The sequence below is a fragment of the Mycteria americana genome, chromosome 16 (assembly GCF_035582795.1).
Source record: "Mycteria americana isolate JAX WOST 10 ecotype Jacksonville Zoo and Gardens chromosome 16, USCA_MyAme_1.0, whole genome shotgun sequence".
Taxonomy (NCBI): Eukaryota; Metazoa; Chordata; class Aves; order Ciconiiformes; family Ciconiidae; genus Mycteria; species Mycteria americana.
The window spans coordinates 10,859,491-10,876,411 of NC_134380.1; the positions used below are offsets into that span (position 1 = coordinate 10,859,491).

Consider the following 16,921-nt stretch of genomic DNA (forward strand, 5'->3'; position numbering starts at 1 on the left):
AAGTTCCATTAGCTGGGAGTCAAGGATGAGCTGACAGCATCTAGCTTTTATTCAGCAAGTTGTTGAAATTTTGTTTTATATCTCAAATACTTATGGTAAGAAGGCCGTTCATTTAAACAAGCCCTAATTATTTAAATCAAAAAGAGAAATTATTTTAGCTGAATTCTTAAAACAGTTGGTCACACTTGTTTTTAAAGTTTCATCGGTAAACGATTTATGAGACACTAATAAATGATGATGAGATGTTATAAAAGCATGACTAAAATGGTACCGATGGATCTAGTCACATTTGAATATGCTACAGATCATTATCAGTTGCTCACTGATATGCCAGATGTACAATTACCTAAAAGGGCTCATGTATATAAACAACTTCTAATCATTTATTAACTCCTCACAAATAAAACTTCTATAAAAAAGTAGGATCACAGAACTTCTTCTAAGCTATACATTGAATGTATTTTGTATAAACTATTATTTATATTGTAATCCTGAGGCTATTTGTACTGCCGTTCCCTATAGCATTCAGACTGAAACATTCTACTTGCTTGTTTTTTTAATTCGCTTTTAGATACGACACCAGAATACCAAGTAACATTTTTAATTTCCTTTGCCGTGTTTAAATTCTTGTCACTTTTAAAGCAGGCATTGCATGCCTTTGTTCGTGCTGTATTTTTGAACAAAAAGGCACAGCTACCTTTGGTCTATGTGTGCAAACAACATTTTAAAAATAAACTTCAGCTTTTGGGCCTTAAAAAACACAATCAAAAGGGGCCAGCCTAGACTTCGTACTGAACCTGGGAAGACGCTACTAGATAGTGCGAGAAAGAAACCTAATCCTCTTACACTAGAAAATTAGGGTGATGACATGATTTAAATGTGTAAACATGAACACTCACACTGCTTGTGGCTCCTTAAATTTTCCTACTTGCTGAATGTGGTACATGAGATCACCACCATTCACGTACTCCATAACAAAATACAGACGGTCCTAGGATAAAGTATTAAAGACGCACATAAATACATTAGAGAAAATATTAGATATGCATTGATGAGCAAAAAAGTCACTAATATGTTATTATAAAGTTTTTAAGATTATTGGGACTGGTTGTACATTCCGGCAAAATTGACAGCTCAGGAAGTGGAATGTTTCATAAAACCTGCAAGAGTAAATGACTGATGAGATCTGTCTAGATTTGCCAATTTTAGTGACGCACTTTTATATATTATTTGTCTACAATGGTTCCCATAATTATTCACATACAGTTCTGTCTAAAAAAATCTGTCTCTAAAAATAAATGTAAAAAACCCCAAAAAATTAAACATGGTTGAAAATTCTTGCTTTGAGGCCATTTCTAATCGTTCCTAATAAGTTTTCCCTTGGAAGATGGGAGGTATTAAAAATATATAATTTTAATTATTAAAAAGAAGCAAGAAGGGTTTACAAAAGTATCTGGAACCTTTACAACTGACACTAAATTACTTTCTCACAGACACGTATTTCAGCTAGAGGAAGATGGCAATAAGGTATTTTGGAGGGAGATTTTTCTTGCACACTGAGGACTTTTAAAGGCCATATCCAGGTATCTCAAATCAAACACGACCACAACATAGCTGAGTGCACTTCAGTAGTATTTTCCCACCTAGTGACCTTCAGACGCTAAGACTTAAACCAGTAGGTCTGCCCCCCAGTTTTCAGCGACTAAAACTGAGCTCTTCCAAGTGACTTCACTAAGAACACACTGTTTACACTCTGCAAAGATCTTTGATTTAGGGTGGATGATTTTGGCCACCTCACATTGAAAATTCTGGTGGACGACACTATGGCAAGCTTACTTCTGCAGTTATAACGTGATCCAGACAGCATGTAAGATGCATCAGTAGTCTTCCTCCCAGTTATGGAAGACCAATTTTCCTTTAGTTATTTTGGACAGAATCATTATCCTGAAGTATTTGTAGAAAAGTTCTGATCCAATATTCTGATGGGAAAGAGACTCCTTGCTAAGATGCTCTGCTTCAATCTCTACTCCCTCTCTTTCCTTCAGGAGCACTGACTGAAAAAGAAAGTCTCTAATCGTCCAGTAACTAAGATTTCAGAACCTTAACATACATTTAAAAGCTGTGATTTCCTAAGCTGGGTCCAACAGACAAGCCATGGGCAAAATGTTTAACTGGCCAGATTGGATTTATAAAATTTAGATTTTTGTATGAATTTTCTTATTGTAAAATCCATGGCAACAGAAGCCTGCAGCTAAAAGCACTAACAAAAAAAATCAGCTTTTCCTACAATCACACGGTTTATGCCTTTTCTTCTCCTTCATATACAATTTTTCATTTTTGTAGCTAATATTAATCCTTCAGAATATTTCATACCACCAAGTGCAAACCACTCAACTCTTAGGAGAACATTAAGTAAATTAAGCAAAGGCATTAATGATTTACCTAGGCCTTTATGTAGCTCCATTACTCTTGTACATGATAAACCAAAAAAATTATACTGTAAATATTAAAAACTCCAACTTTTTTCCTCCATTCCCCTTAGCCAGAAAACACTAGACATTTGTACTTTTAAGATTTTACATTTAAAATGTAGTTGCCCAAAAGAAAGATAAGATTAAACAAAGCGTTTTTTCATTTACTGATGACACTAAGCTTTTTGGTTCCTAATGAAGTCATATAAAGATAAAGAATTAGAGGGAGATAGAAGTCTCTTTCTCACTAGAACCTCTCTTATCTTATTACAACAATCTTCATATTATAAGTAGAGGCAGAAAAAATATTTTAGAAAGCAAGAATCGCCAAGTGCAATAGTTTCCAGATTCACGTTTTATTGTGATTAATTACGTCCGCAAATCTGTTGCGTTCAGGCCATTTTCCGCTCAGAGATTTGTAGACATTAAAGAGGGTTTGAAAATGCCTCTAACACCACAGACCATTATGCTGTGAAATGGTGGCAGGATGAGGTGGCTTGTTTGTGGAATATTACCATGTTATTACTTCCAACTAAGCACCTGTTGTTTGTTCATTTGTTTTTAGATTAAAATCCATCAGCAATGTAAGAGGTAAAAGGTAAAATATATGGAATAGTCGAGTGGAAAAATGACAACGTATGTCCTTCATCACCCCATTAAGCTACAACCCACCCCTGGGGCACTAGTTCGAGGCCATTGTCATAAGATGGCTACAAGGGGAGACAAGAAGAGCCTTAATTCCTTGTGAATAAAGACCTCTACCCAGCTGGGAACATTTGGAGCCGGTTCACTAGTGTCAGAGCGTATCCACGCCCACTCCAAAAACCAAAGCACACCGAGCACCAACTGTCTACCAGCGGCTTTCCCGACATTCAACAGACTGGTACGGTGCCGCTGGATTGTCAGATCCTGCAGCCTGTCTCTGGGAGATGTTTTGCAATGTAATGGCGAAATGTCCGCTTCACCTATTTATAGGGAAGGAAGGAAAAAACCCAATGCTTTTCTCTGCGCCAGGAGTGCCAGAAAATGAAATCAAATCCATCACTAATCACCTCACGATATAACGACAGCCATTAAGACTTTTCAAGTACTATCCTCAGATCCTTATAAGTATTTACGAACCTTTGGGAATGTGGGCTTAAAGCTCTAACTTAGCAAAGCAAACATTATTACATTTATGATTTGTCACACTGGCCTGCTTGAATTACTCTACGAAGGAAAATCTTTAAACCTAGCTTTTATGTTTAAAATAGGAGGGGTAATTACATCGGGTATCTCTTACTTCACCGTTTTCTCTGTGCAGAAGCTATGATATATAGGTTGGAAGATAATAAATGTTATTGAACCAATGAAATCCACGATCATATAGTATGGAAAAGATCAGGGTGGCAAGAAAGACAGAGCTCACGTACAACTGTTTGGAAACAAGAGTGAAGCTGTGTCAGGAACGGTGGTTTATCTTGCAATGCCAGGACTCGTTTTTCAACCATTGTACATTCAACATCATCATCCTGAATCACCACATCTTTTTTCAGTATTTTGATTGCATAGAGCTCCTCTGTCCCCTTCCTGTCTGCCAGCATCACCTGCACAAAGAGAAACAACAGGGTGAAAATCTTCCTACCTGCCAAGGAGGGAAGGTGACTCATATGCCCAAAGATTTGTATAGATGGCGATCCAGCTTTTCCTTTTATTGGTGTAGACTAACTTGATCAAAACTCCAAAAATATCGTCATTACTCACCCACTGCAATGAGCTGTACCAGTCATTTCAGACAAAGCCTGTGCCAAAACCCTCTGGTTAATCGCAGGCACATTGCCGAAGGGCTGATAAAATGTTAAGTCCCAGGGGACTTCTTCAGTAAAGGGCACTTTATCACATAAGTGGTTGTTCAAAGAGACAGAAAAATAGCAGTCCTTTCTTTCGACTAACAGATTTCAAATATACATATACTATTCCTGTTTTTTGCCCAATATTCAGCCTTACTAATGTTGGTGACTTCCAGAACTGGCAGAGTGACCTAAGTAGTAAAGCCAGAAAAGCAGACTTAATTTCCTTGAAACTGCCAAGAAATGAGGATCTAAAAGTCAGCAACTGTTTCTTACATCCTGCCCAACAGTCTGAGTTTTTTTTTAATTTTTATTTTTTCAAGAAAACTGCCAATCATGACTGAAGCCTGCTAGTCCTTAGGGAATCACCCTACTCCACGTTAAGAAATCCTCCCGCAAAAATGCACATCCTTTTGACTCTGGATTTTGCTTCTTAGAGAATTATTCATTCATTCTTCCCCAAGAAAAAAAAAAAAAAGAAAAAAGAATGCGAGTGGAATAGTTATCAAGAATTCCTACCTTCCCAAAGCTCCCCTTTCCAAGAACCATGAGAAAGTTGAAATCTGTCAGCTTCACCCTGTCCAGATTGTTGGACGGCACACTTGAGTTCTTGTCTTCTGTTGGAGTAATGACTTTGTTACCAGCTGGCCCAAGTTTGGCTTTCTGAAGAACATACACACACACACACACACAAAAATAGGAAAGTAAGAAGAGTAGCCCGTTTTCTTGGCAGAATGGATCACTGGGTGAAGGTTAGAACTGGAGATGACCATATCTGAGGTGGCATTCCCGGGAGAAAGGCTGCATAACAAAATATGCGCAGACACAACTTCAAAGACTCATTCCAACAATATTTTTGACATTATTGAGTGAATTAAAGTGGAAAAATGTGTTCACGTATAACCAGATAAAAGCAGATATACTTATCTGGTTAGAAGAGCAAAACCAAAGCAAAAACCAAAGCCAAAGGAAAAAAATCACTTATTTTCATGCCAAAAGCAGGCTTATCTGCTGGTTTTGTTTTGAAATACCACCAAAATGCTTTTCAAAAATATCATGCTATAATCTACATAGGGTATTTTAGGATATAAACAGTCTCTTCAATACATTCTCTTTTAAAATGTAATTCTTAAAGCCACTGCATAGCAAGAGTTAGGAAATCTTTGACATGCATTAAGAAAAATAACCTACATTTAAAAAAACCCCACAACACATGAGAATTAATGCAGATGAACATGGCCACTTTCAAACTAGCCACACAATCAACTTTGATTTTCAATCAAGTGTTGATCTGGAAAAGGGAGGAAGGGAAATATCGCATACAAAGGCTCTGCCTTGGCAAGACAGTCTGGTTTGCAGAAGGTTGCAACGGTCTCAGTATTTCATATGAGACACCATGTAATTGCTCAAGTAAGTTGCATTTCAAATCTCAAAGTTAATAGAAGACACAAAAGTAAGACTCACCAAAAGATAACACAGGCTACCACAGAATATCCCTCTTTTTCTCAAAAGAATCCCGTATACCAGCAGAAGCAAAGCCAAGAAGGTTTAATAATACTTTGGGATATAAGTGCTTTCCCTCCATCTATCTAGTGCGTTGGTCTGGTAAATAACCTCTAATATGGTTAATTTACTTTGTGCCATTGACATCTGCTTGACATTTAAGGATAACTACTTTTCTCACTGCACTGCAAAAGGACAGTATTTGCATATTAGCACTGTTTTACAGCTAAAGAAAATTATAGAAATTAAAGTTTATTCGAAGTCACACGATAGATCACCTTAAAATCCTGGCCTGGCATATATACCTTTGGCAGCCTCACTGGAAACTGGAAGATAGAAACTTTCCCCTCCCCAGACAAGTTTAAAACCGTAAGACTGAAAGGGACAACTCGATTCATAGACTCCAGCCCTGTACTACTGCAGGCAGTAATGTCAAGTAATCCTCTGATAAAATAACCACACGTCACTTGAAAAGCATATTCAGATTGGATGACTCCTCCTGCAAATTTATACATGCAGAAAGTCTTATACCCTGCCCCAGGGACATGAATTTCGGCGGTTTTGATCTCTCTTTTTTTTTTTTTTAAATTGTAATACAGCTTAAAACGTGGAATTTCTTCCACCACTATTATTATTTGCTTGCATGAAAGCAGCACTCGGAGATGCTCATCAGGACCATGTGCTGTGCAAACGTTTAGGAAAAGCCAGTCCTGGGCGTCAGCCTACGTCCCTGATTCTGCAAAGGATGGCCCCTCGGCAGACCTGGCTGCTGGGACAAACCCAGTGCCTGTAATGGAGCTCTTTGTCGGGACAAAGCTCCTTTCAAGGCCACAATGCAACGCTGAGCCACAAGCAAAACAAGGAAAAAAATAAAACTCCTAATAACCTTTATTTGTACAAGATGAAGAAATGGTTTCAAGGAGCAGCTTTGCTGGCCGTGTCTTTGTGATTCCCTCACACGTGGGATCCCAGATAAGAGATCCTGGATCCTGCTCTTGCGATACAAGCAGCAATTGCAATATCTGCCTTTGCACAAGTAAGGGAGATCCAGATGAGGCACTGAATGCTAAATGGAAAACCCTAGCTTTATTTCTTATATTTTAAACCCACTGGGTAGGTTGTCAGCAGTCTGTTTGAAAAATGTATCATTCGAAACCACAAATCAGACTTTGTTCCCAGGCAGTTTGTTTCTTCGGGTACAAACCTGCTGTTCAGACAGGGAGTGCTTTCTGCAGTGCTGCAATCCCAGGCTGGGCGGGTGAACAGCACTTTGTCCAAAAAAACCCCCAAGTGGCAGATTCATCAGCAGGCTCCTGTGCCCTCTGCCACTCCCAGAGCTGAAAGCTCGGATCGAACGCACGCGAGATCAAATTGTCAGGATCTGAAGGCGGCATCTTACAATAAGATAAGGGAACCAAACCAAGGCCTCTCTGCACCCTCGCAAGAAAACGCTTACACTCAATGAGCTAGAGACGTGCTCCTCTACTTCCATTTTTCATCTGTTTTAAATTAGATGTCGCTCTCAATTTGATAATTTCTTTTTTCATATGGTAGATTTTTAAGGAGAAGAGCAGGTGCCTCCTGTTTGCTCAGGTGGGCTTCCGTGCCATCTGCTCCAGGGAGACGGCTACGGTGGGCAGGAGCCCATCGGACTGGACCTCGGCTGTGAGTGACCGTGCTGGTGGGAAGGTGACAATCCTGGCTATCTCATCACTTGTGCTGAGCTCTCTCGGTGCGTTAGCCCGGACACTGGTACGTGTAAAGAGAGAACCCTGTTGCAAACCATATGTACGAAAATGTAGGAAAATGGCATCCTTTAAATCCTCGAGAATGACCAGGCTGACTCAAGGCAAGCACATGGACCCAAGTGGAATGGCCTAATGACCTTATTAAATCATCATAACCTTATCAAAGGTTCGTATTTCCCTTCAGCTAGGCCACTGACCATTTGTTCATAAGCATGATGAAAAAAGTTTTTCACATTTAGCATGTGAATTCTTTTTACTGCCTTTTGGCTTAAGGTCCTATTGAAAATATAGTGGGAATTTCAAAGCTGGCAAACATGTACTGGGAGGGAAAAAAAAAAAGAAAACAATAATAATCCAAACCAAAACATTTCACAGATGATCCATTAAGAGCTTCCCAAAATACTACTGCAACATGTTTCAATTATGACTTTGCCTCAGGCATATCATTTTGTCTTCTTCTTAGTACTATTTAAAAAAATTTCCAGAGCGACTGGAACAAAATTAGGCTATGGGCATGGAAATAAAATTAGATAAGCACGGTCAAGCCATTACAGATGCTACCTGTGCCACCGAGTTTTTGATGGGACAGTAAGACATCTTTATGAAATAAACCCTGAAAGATCTAGTACTTATTACCTGTCTTCGAGAATTAGCTGCTATGTATATTCCATGTTATTCAATTAATCCTGAACTATAAACCTAAACCAAAACATCTCTTATAAGCTTCACGGAAGTTTCTACACCCAGCAGAAACGTCACAACTCATCACTAATAATTTATGTTGATGGATTCAAGGAAAGTCTTTAACCTTGCCCTTTTATTACACAACTTAACCCAGAATAAGGGGCAAGACAAAAGTATTTCAGAAACTCAACTAATGATTTCTGGTTATGACTAAAGGATTAGGAAAACGTCTCCAAATATCAAAATTGCTTTACATTAAACTACAGAAAATCTACAAAGTGAGCGAATGTTGTGCCTTATTGCAATCAATGGGTGAAGATGCAGGGAAACAACCATTTGATTATACGATTTAGTAAAGATTTGGAGAAAACACATCCGAAACGTGCTGGGCTCAGCGTGCATGTGGAGAAGACCTCATCCACCCATATGCTGTGGCCATTTCCGCAGGGTTTCTGGCATCTGAGTGGGCCTTCATCTCACCCTCTGGTTGAGTATTTAGTTGGCTATGCCCATTGGAGTTGTTTAACGACGTTACGTACAATGCGATGACTTGCAAACTTTCTTCACGCACAGCAATGTTAATTGCTTGTTATGACCCACATGGGAAATAACTTGCTGAACAGATATTTTGCTAGAAAAACACTTTTCCTCAGCTTTTTGAATACCTCAACATGTGGGCCATTGTTTTTTCACATAAAGAACAAGTTATATATTTCAAATACTTCAGATAGGGAATTACAAACTAAAACTACTGTTAAAATACAGTCAAGGAGAGGAGCACAATAAAAATAAATATACTAAAGAAAACATTACATTACTGATGCATTTTAATTTGCATAAATGAAATGTAAAAGCACACACCATTACTTTCACCGTCACCTCTGCATCCAGGATTGCCCACGATGACTGGCTTTACTGTTTATTAGAAGGGAAGAGAATCTGTTTGAGGCTTATGCTCTGTCAAGGCCAACTTAAGCACTAAAAATAGGACAGATACTGGATAGAAGTGATTTCCAGAGCTCCTGGGAATGCTGTTTCAACATCAGGACTAACCAGAGAGGAATAGACCCAGGGCTCTCTTGGATAGAAACTGTGTGTAAGGAGAGCAATTTGTGATGTAGAGCTTTACGCACACAAAACCGAAGAGCAGGGCATTGGACCTGAGACACACAAACAGAACAAGGCACCCAGATGTGCTACCACAGACAGATGTCTTGTTCCCTAAAGCTGACACTGTTAAATGGTGTCCCGATCTTTCTGGATCTTGCACAGACCCATCATTTTTCTCTTCAAGCTCTGGCCTTATAAATAGCCCAAGAAATGTATTTTCTCAGGTGTTTATCTAAACAAACTCAGTTTCTTGAAGAGAAGCAGGTTTTCTTACAGTTGGATATGGCTAGAAAAAAGGAACAATATGGAAAACATCTGGACCAGACAGAGAGGTAGAACTGAAAGGAGGAAGAGCTAACCAGAATCACAGCCTACTGGTTGCTGTCTTAGAGGAAAGAATATTTCATAAAAAGCAGTTCTAATAGATTTACTTAAAATGTTCTGTATCATTTTGGGACCTACTCATCCTTACTGCATTACAAATATCACAGTTCAAATAATTTTATTGATTTTATACATTAGGGTTTTTTTTTACAACAGCAGGAATGCCTTAGCTTGCTTAAAATCATCCACAAACTCTTACAATGAACTACTTTTATTCACATTAGTCTAATGTAGGGTCCAATGACTAGTAATACGTATAAATCTTTTACCAGTTGTAGAGGCAGAGCACAAAAACAGGTATTCTAATTTCTGTGTATCCACAGCCAGCGTATGTCAGTGTATTCTCATAAGGTCAAGAAGAGGAAATGTTTTAACATGCTCCCACCGAGCTCCACCATGAGTTTTATACCTTATACGCCTTGAATATTGCAGAGAGAAAATGTCATGCAGCCAACGTACTCTTCCAGATTCCTGGAGCAAAAACAGTTTTGCAACTACAGAAGGGACATAAATTCAAATGGTTCATAAAAGTTTACTGAAAAAGAGCAATGATATTTTGTCTCTTCCTACCATGACTAAAGTTGAAGATAGCAGAATCCTACTTGAATCTACCTTTATTTTTTACGGCTGTTAAAACTTGCTGAAGTTGAAGACGGCATTCCAGGCACTGGATTCATTTTCAATTTACATGCAGACTGCTTGGCTTAATTTCTTTGATAAAAACACCTTATTGTTACAGCAAAGCCAGCTTGCAGCAAACAAACCAGGAAAAAGTACGTTAAAGATAAATTAGTCTGCACCGGTAGCAGAAGAGTTAATCTTAAAAGAAAACAAGACATGCACATCATCTTACTTCCTCTGGTTTGGACGCACCTTATCTCGGCCAGTTCTTTTACCCTGAAACCACAGGTGAGACATACTTTATATATTCAGCCCAAATGCACTTCTTCATGGAGCGTTACAGAAGTTACAGTGTGTTACACTGGAGAGTCTCTTGGAATTTGGTATGTGCTTTTTGGAAAAGATATCTCAGGTTTTGCAGTAAAAACGCTTTCAATTTATTTTTCATGTAAGTGTAACAATTGTTCTTTTAATTAGATACGGAAAAAAAAGTCTTCTCCAAAGCCTAATGAGAACTGTGATGCAAAGAAGAAAAAGAAGTGATTTAGGGAATAGTAATCCATCATTGCACTCAATTTTCAACCACAGTAAATGTTCTCATTGAGTCTTTTCAGAACTTTCTGGTTTTCTACTGTGAAGACGATCTAATAGGACAAAACACTAAATCTGAACATTGGTGTTTCTGCCTTCTAGTTATTAACTATAGTTCAGAAACTTAAGAATTACAGAGCGAAAAGACCGAATCAGTCATTTTTCCCATTAGCCAATAAATAAAGAAAATTTGTGAAGAATTAAACCAAAAATCTACACAATTCACTTTCCTACCCTCAATTTCTTTAGAGCAATGAGCTAGGTATCATTATGTTGGTGCTTTAAGACCTTGTATCGCTCACCTTCATTAACTCTCTTCTGCTGCTGCTTGCAACATTCAGCTCAGTAAGATTGGGTGTGTTCCCAAAGGGAAAATGAACACTGGGTTCCAAAACTGCCCGAACTTGCTGCCACACCCCGCCACCCTCCAAGCACAGCTTCAGAAAGGAGAAACCCACATAATTTCCCACGAAAAAATATTCAAGCCAACAAAGGGCCTTGTGACGTGCAGTTCGCTAGAGGATGCGTTTCTCAGTTGTCAAGGCAACTCGCTCTTAGCAAGTTCACAGATGCCCAGCGGGGAGATCTATTGGTAACAAATTTTCAAGAGGAGAAAGTGATAAATGAAAAAGTATTTAACAGCAACGCTGAATTCCCATCGCATGTGCGGAGGTATATACACATACAGCACACGGAACTTCTCTTTGGAAACAGCACGCTTATCGCCACTTTTCATCTGTTACTTATTGGCTCCACTGACACCTACCGGGAAAAGAAATCTAGAGCTTTGCTGCCGGCAGCGGAGCCTCCTCGAGACTCACAGCCCTGCTTCGCGTTACACACCAGCACCCTCTCCCCTCCTCTACAGCAGATTCCACCTAGCACCGCCTGCTTTGCCCATGCAGTCACATTTAGCTGTAAATAGCAAACGAACGATGTGAAAACAGAGAGCAGCACTGGCTTCAGTCGCCGTTGCAAAAAATCACAATTTTGATAGCGTGAGGGTCAGCAGTCGGAGGACTGACTGAGCAGGCTTGCTGCAGGCTTTATCTCGGGTCTGAAGACTTTCTTGAGATCCATGGAGCAGGAATGTCCTCTTGCCAGGATTCAATCCCTCTGCGAAACGCTAACAAAATCTCTGCTTCGCACACTGCCACAAGTTTTCACCAGTTCTTTGCTAGACCCCAACACGCTCTACAAATGTCACCGGGTGATGGAACAAGCCATCTCATGCTAACCTGCCTTGCTCCCAATGTTTCTGTTCCTAATTCTGAAGTTAACCCAAAGCCATAGCAGAGTTGCAGGCGACGCTCTGCGTCACTTGAAGAAAGGGCAAAATAGGTGGTGAGAAGCGAGGAAAGGAAGAGTCTTAATAATCACGTTCCAGTTTCGCTGTTAGGCTGGCTTTGTTAGACTTGTAGCCAGAAGGCCTTGGCTGCACGTGTGAAATTAATGCTCAGCTATGCCTGTCGCTACCTGGACTCTACACAAGAAGCATCACTGCAGCTCAGATCTCAGACAAACCGTAGAAGATGTCACTGACAGAGCTGGCAAAACTCATACTAAGGATGTAAAAAGGAGAAACCAAAATAATTTATCTGAGTCTCAAGGAAGGACAAAAAGCCCTACTCAGGTTCCCAGTTATGAAAGCTCAGTGGGGATTTTGATCAATAGGGTGAGCTATTAGCAAGCCTTTAATAAAGTAAATAAATCCAATAAATTTCAAGTCAAAAGCTAGAGGAAAAAACCTCCCATTCACCAAAATGTTCTCCATCATTGTGGCAGCTTGTTTCTTACATTACTGCATTTCCAATTCCCTGTGATTATAGATGCTAGGAAGGACTATCAATTTCCTAGTTTATACAACTTAATTATCAGGATGCTGAGAATTTGAAATGAGAAGAGTCCATTTCTAAGCCCCAGCAAGACCTAATACTTCACCAGACCGAGTTTTAAGCTTAATACCATAACCTAACGCAAGCTTATAATTGATTAGTGGAGAGTTTTGTAGCCATGGAAACAACATAAAGAGAGAAAGTTAGAGCCTAAGCTCGGGATGATTTGGCAGCCCAGCAGCTCTAACCGGAGAGGGGACGGCACGAGCGTTACATCTCGGCCCAGCCTGAGCTCATGTTCTTGCTGTTGCAAGCCAACGGAGGGAAGGAACTTCCTTGGCCATTTTACCCGTTTCCCTACAAAACGTGCGCTGAGCAATCTGAGGACATGCTTTTGCATTAAATTTCCTGTGACACAGAACAAAAGACACACTCTCTGGCTCTTGTGCTTCTTTCCTTGGCTCAACAAATGCTTATGAAGAAGGCGGCAACGCGTGGCTTTTTCCCACCTTGCTGTGCGTTCTCACCGATTCTTGTTTGTTCCTTTCAAGAACAAATAACTAATGAACTAAACTACAGAAATGTATTGCACTAATGAATGTATACGCACATATTTATGCATATAGAAAGGAGCATGCTTGGATTAGACTGCAGCAGACTGAAGATGCCTACACGAGACACTGCAATACAGCAAGGTGCACCCGTACCACGGGCATTGTCAAGGTTTCGCGAGATTTACGCAGATCATTTTTCAGCCGCGTATTCCTTGGTGAAATTGCATTCTAGCAAAACTTCTGTGCAGCCAGGAGAACACTGAAAATACGCAAATAAGCAGAAAGCTGCACTCCTATTTATTTTCATGATGGCGATGTCACTATGGTGAACTACAATGTAATTAGTAAAAAAATGCAATATATAAAAATGAGCTAAATGTATTTTTACTTCAATAGCTAAAATAGTTATTGAAAAAATAGCTACAAAAATATTCTTATAATTCCCATTGCTAGTAAAAAGGAATGAAGGCAAACAGGATGTTTCATAAAAATACAAATGGGGAGCTTGATAAAACTCTACCTGGGAGTTAAATATGGACTATTTTATGTCTTTAGTTTACTTTTCCCCTCATTTCCTCTCCTCCTCCCCTTAAACTTATGTCATATTTACCCTTTTGGTTAGTAATAGTGAATTTATTTAAAGGATTTGCCTGAAAAAAAATTTGTGCCATATGTGAAAAGGATTAAAAAAGCCTTTTTGCAGAAAGCATGTCCAAGAACACAGGAAACCCACTCCTGAAGCACACCCACATGCTGTACTGCTTTGCTCATCACGTAGGAACGATGATATCAGAGTGGACATGAATTAATTTGGGTTACGAATAAAAGAAGAGAAAGCAGCGTGTCCCACAAAGAATTCCGGATGATTAGTAAAACTGAGCTATTTTGCCTAACCCTGGCACGAGCTGTGCGTTTGGAGCCCAGGCCTCTTCTAACGCCTTGCAGGTTCACAAAATTCATGAGATAATTTTACTTAGTGACTCAGAGATTTCCATGGAGGTCCATTTCTCTCACCTAGCATATAAAGTCGAGCACGACGGCGGCAGGTAATTACAGAAGTCATGAGGCACCCGAAGGTAGAGGTGAACTGAGCAATATATGGGTGAGCAGAGGCAGCACTCGCTTTTACAGCTGCAAATTATTAAAAATTTTGATTAGGGGAAAAATTATCATCAGTGCCACTTAAAAATCTTGACTAAAGGGCTGTATGAAAAACGTTATACTGAATTTTATCAAAATAGCAGTTCAATTTAATGGGTTGGTATCTTTCTAAATATATACATACAAACAATTTGCACTACTTCATTTCTTTCAGGACTTTTGCTAGAGACAGCTTTTTGCTTTGGGAGCTATTCTGTGTTCTTCACTGACCCCTTGTGGTTTCTAACTCCGAGGAGAAATTATTTTCTTAAGCTCACCATTCCGTTAAACGGATGTTTACTTAGGATAAAGGCAATAAGAGAATCCTAAAGGACAATACAACAGTTTAATATACCATACACCATCTCAACAGAGCTGCTTGTTTTGGGGGGGTTTATAATCACATTCCCTATTCAAATTTTTATTTTATTTTATTTTACTTTTTCGTGTTGCTGTACAGAAGTTAAACCATATGAAGTACTGAATACATGATTTCTAAAAAAACCCCAAATTTGCCAGGCACAAGGTTAAGGTAACCATATCCCCTAGAAAATGTAGACAATGAAGTCAACTGACTTGGAAGATAGTCGTTTGAAAGGGATATGCTTTTCCTAAGAATAGGAGTTTCAGGGGCTATTGCCCTGCACAACGGATGGCTGGCTGTGAGCAGTGAGATCCAGAGAGGGAAGAGTTTCCAGTTACCCATTTGGCACTGTCAACATGTTTAATCTGTTTAATAATCCTGGGGCCACCTGAGTCTACTTTGTGTTCTGCCTTTATTGCCAAACATGCTATCCCCTGCAACAGAGCAGTGTCTAACTAGATGAAATGTAATTAAAGAGGCTGCCTAGGAATAATATTCAAGAATTCTTGCAGAAATATCCTGTGATAGCAGTAATAAAAAACCCAGACAACAAATATGATGCTAGAACAGCAAATCCCTAAGTGTCAAAAAAAGAACTGCTTTTATATATGCTCCTTCATTTTTAAATTATGCAAATTACTGCTAATTTTCAATAATAAAAAAACCTAGAGTGTAGAATTTGCTTTCAAGCATAAAACTCATTACGATACGGACAAAAAATAATAAAATTCTGTTCTAAAACAATCTTTAAAGACTTCAGTTCTACCTGATCTTAGCACAAATCCCCGTGATCAAATGCAACAGCCATGAAAAGCTGCAGACTAGGACTGATTTTAAAACCTTGGGATTCTGTATCCAAGTCTTAACATGCTATGGAATTATTTAACACACACAAACACACATACACAAAGATGAAGGTGTTTTCTGCATGATGTTGTGAAAATAATCTCTTTAAATATACCCTTTGCTGGCGGAACAAAAGCGGCATAAATGCGTGATCCTTCCCAGTACCTGATAATTTCATAAACAAGTATTTACGCTGTTTGACCTTGCTCACAGCATTCTCAAATTTGCTCTGATGTTATAAAATAATTTTTGTACATTTTACTGGTTTCTAGCTCAGAAGCGTTACTTTATCCTCAGGAACACAGCCTTCCTTCTTCATCAGCTCCTGCTGTTTCCTTTCAATTCCAATCTTGTAAACTTGGGAACGTAACCTCCCCAGCAGTCCCACATAAACTGATTACCTACAAAATTATTTCCAAAGCCATGCTAACGTCAGTGGTGATTAACTTGCAGAATGCAGCATGCAGTGACGCTTCTGAGCTTAGGTTAGCGATGCTAAGTCACTGTCAGCAGCAAGCAGAACGGGGATTTGTAATAATTTAGAGAGAAAAGACAGACAATAAACAAGGAAGCATTTTTTTGCCATGAAAAAATGGAATTCTTGAGTCTCCTCTTCACATCAGAACAGCGGGCCAACTTTCTTCACTGGAATTCATGTTTATAATTCCCAAGGACTAAGCATGAATTTTGCCTATGAAGCAGCAGCTGTAGGAAACCGTTCAGCTCTTTTTTTTTAGGTGCACCCCTATGATGAAAACACGAATTGACCAAGGACTTTTGTCAGTTTATATCAGTGCATTTCAAGGTCTGGATTTTACAATGAAGTGACAACACGATGTTAGACATAACTTCATGTTTATCCCAGACGCATTTTTTCAGCGTAGCTTTTGCTCTGGTTTAAAATACATTTAAATGGAGAAACTTGCAACTTCCCTGCATTAAACAAGTTTCATCAATGAAACCACCATGTGATTTTATTTTCAAATAAGAAGAGGTGTAAAAGATTGAGGAAGGGTAGTCCTCTTCTGCACAGGCTTTTCTGAGATAAAGATACCAGATAAAGAAGCAAGGTTAAGAAAAAATAAGTTACTGATTGCATGACAAATGATTACTGCATTAGGAAATATTTGGCAATGACAAAAGGTCTTATTCTTTGTTTTTCTGGTTCAGTATTAAAACATTTGGTAAAATCATGCATTAATAATATAAACAACTCTTCAAAAATAAAGTTTTATTTTTAA

The 16,921-nt window shown here is 39.0% G+C and overlaps 1 protein-coding gene across 4 annotated transcripts in view; it reads right to left on the minus strand.

Annotated features, from left to right (window-relative positions):
• Nucleotides 1–16,921, minus strand: part of PRKCA (protein kinase C alpha) — a 158,546-nt gene that overhangs the window by 17,235 nt on the left and 124,390 nt on the right. For 3 of the 4 annotated variants that reach the window (XR_012778098.1, XM_075518592.1, XM_075518590.1), the window contains exons 9-12: nucleotides 10,603–10,626; nucleotides 4,820–4,963; nucleotides 3,884–4,057; nucleotides 900–991 (exon numbers count right to left, since the gene is read on the minus strand). Coding sequence is in view for 3 of the 4 variants with exons in the window: in XM_075518592.1 (XP_075374707.1) it covers nucleotides 900–991; nucleotides 3,884–4,057; nucleotides 4,820–4,963; nucleotides 10,603–10,626 (434 nt within the window). In the remaining variant the exon portion in view is untranslated. The remainder of the gene's footprint in view (nucleotides 1–899; nucleotides 992–3,883; nucleotides 4,058–4,819; nucleotides 4,964–10,602; nucleotides 10,627–16,921) is intronic. The other variant, XM_075518591.1, reaches the window with a different exon arrangement.